The following is a 709-nucleotide window of genomic DNA, read 5'->3' on the forward strand; positions in this document are numbered from 1 at the left end:
TGTGCCGCGACTGCCTCAGCCCCGAGCCCGCCGACAGCATCGCGGAGCCTGGAGCAGGTGAGAAAGAGAGCGCGAACTCCCGCCATTGCCGCGCAGATGTGGCCTCCGTCCAGCCCGCGGCCTGCCGGCACCACGAGGCTGCAGAACAAAGAGCTGGGGGTGTCTTCCGGGGGCCGGGCCCTTACTGAAGGCCGCGCCAGGCGCCTCATCGACCGCATTGCTGCATGCACTCGATAGAAAGATAAAAGTTGGTCGGTTGCTAGGGGCAACTAGTATATATTTTAAAATCACCCAGGCTGTTACTGTTGTCAATAGCAACCCAGCAGATTACGACACACGCCCCCGTAGGTGGTCAACAGCTGCACCACGTGGATGCTTGGGCACTACATGGCAAACCAAAGGAAGCTGCAGATGGTTTCCCATTGCAACCAGTCAGTGTGGTCTGTGGCTCTCTAAACCAAAGTTGGACCACCAACCACCCCATTCACTGTATGACCCCTTGGATGGTATAAACAAACTTTACCCTTCCAGATCAGGTTGTCCTGTGTGTAGATATTTGGGTTTAGTACTTGGTCAGAGCTCTGATGCAGCATGTGATCCCACAGTTCATGTGATTGCATTGGCAGCAATCCTAGGTGTGCTGCTGTCTAATGTGCCCCCCTCTGGATGCTCAGAATTTGGTTCTGCTCAGCCCTGGGTGTCTAAGGTG

At 55.3% G+C, this 709-nt stretch overlaps 1 protein-coding gene across 1 annotated transcript in view; it reads left to right on the forward strand.

Annotated features, from left to right (window-relative positions):
- Nucleotides 1–2: 2 nt before the first annotated feature.
- TRIM28 (tripartite motif containing 28) overlaps nt 3–709 on the forward strand; it is a gene marked incomplete at its 5' end in the record, with an annotated part of 20,354 nt that continues 19,647 nt past the window's right edge. Inside the window, one exon of the mRNA XM_018576831.1 lies at nt 3–57. Coding sequence (XP_018432333.1) covers nt 3–57 — 55 coding nt within the window. The remainder of the gene's footprint in view (nt 58–709) is intronic.

This window comes from Nanorana parkeri, unplaced genomic scaffold (genome assembly GCF_000935625.1).
Source record: "Nanorana parkeri isolate BGI_ZX_2015 unplaced genomic scaffold, ASM93562v1 scaffold5, whole genome shotgun sequence".
Classification (NCBI taxonomy): domain Eukaryota; kingdom Metazoa; phylum Chordata; class Amphibia; order Anura; family Dicroglossidae; genus Nanorana; species Nanorana parkeri.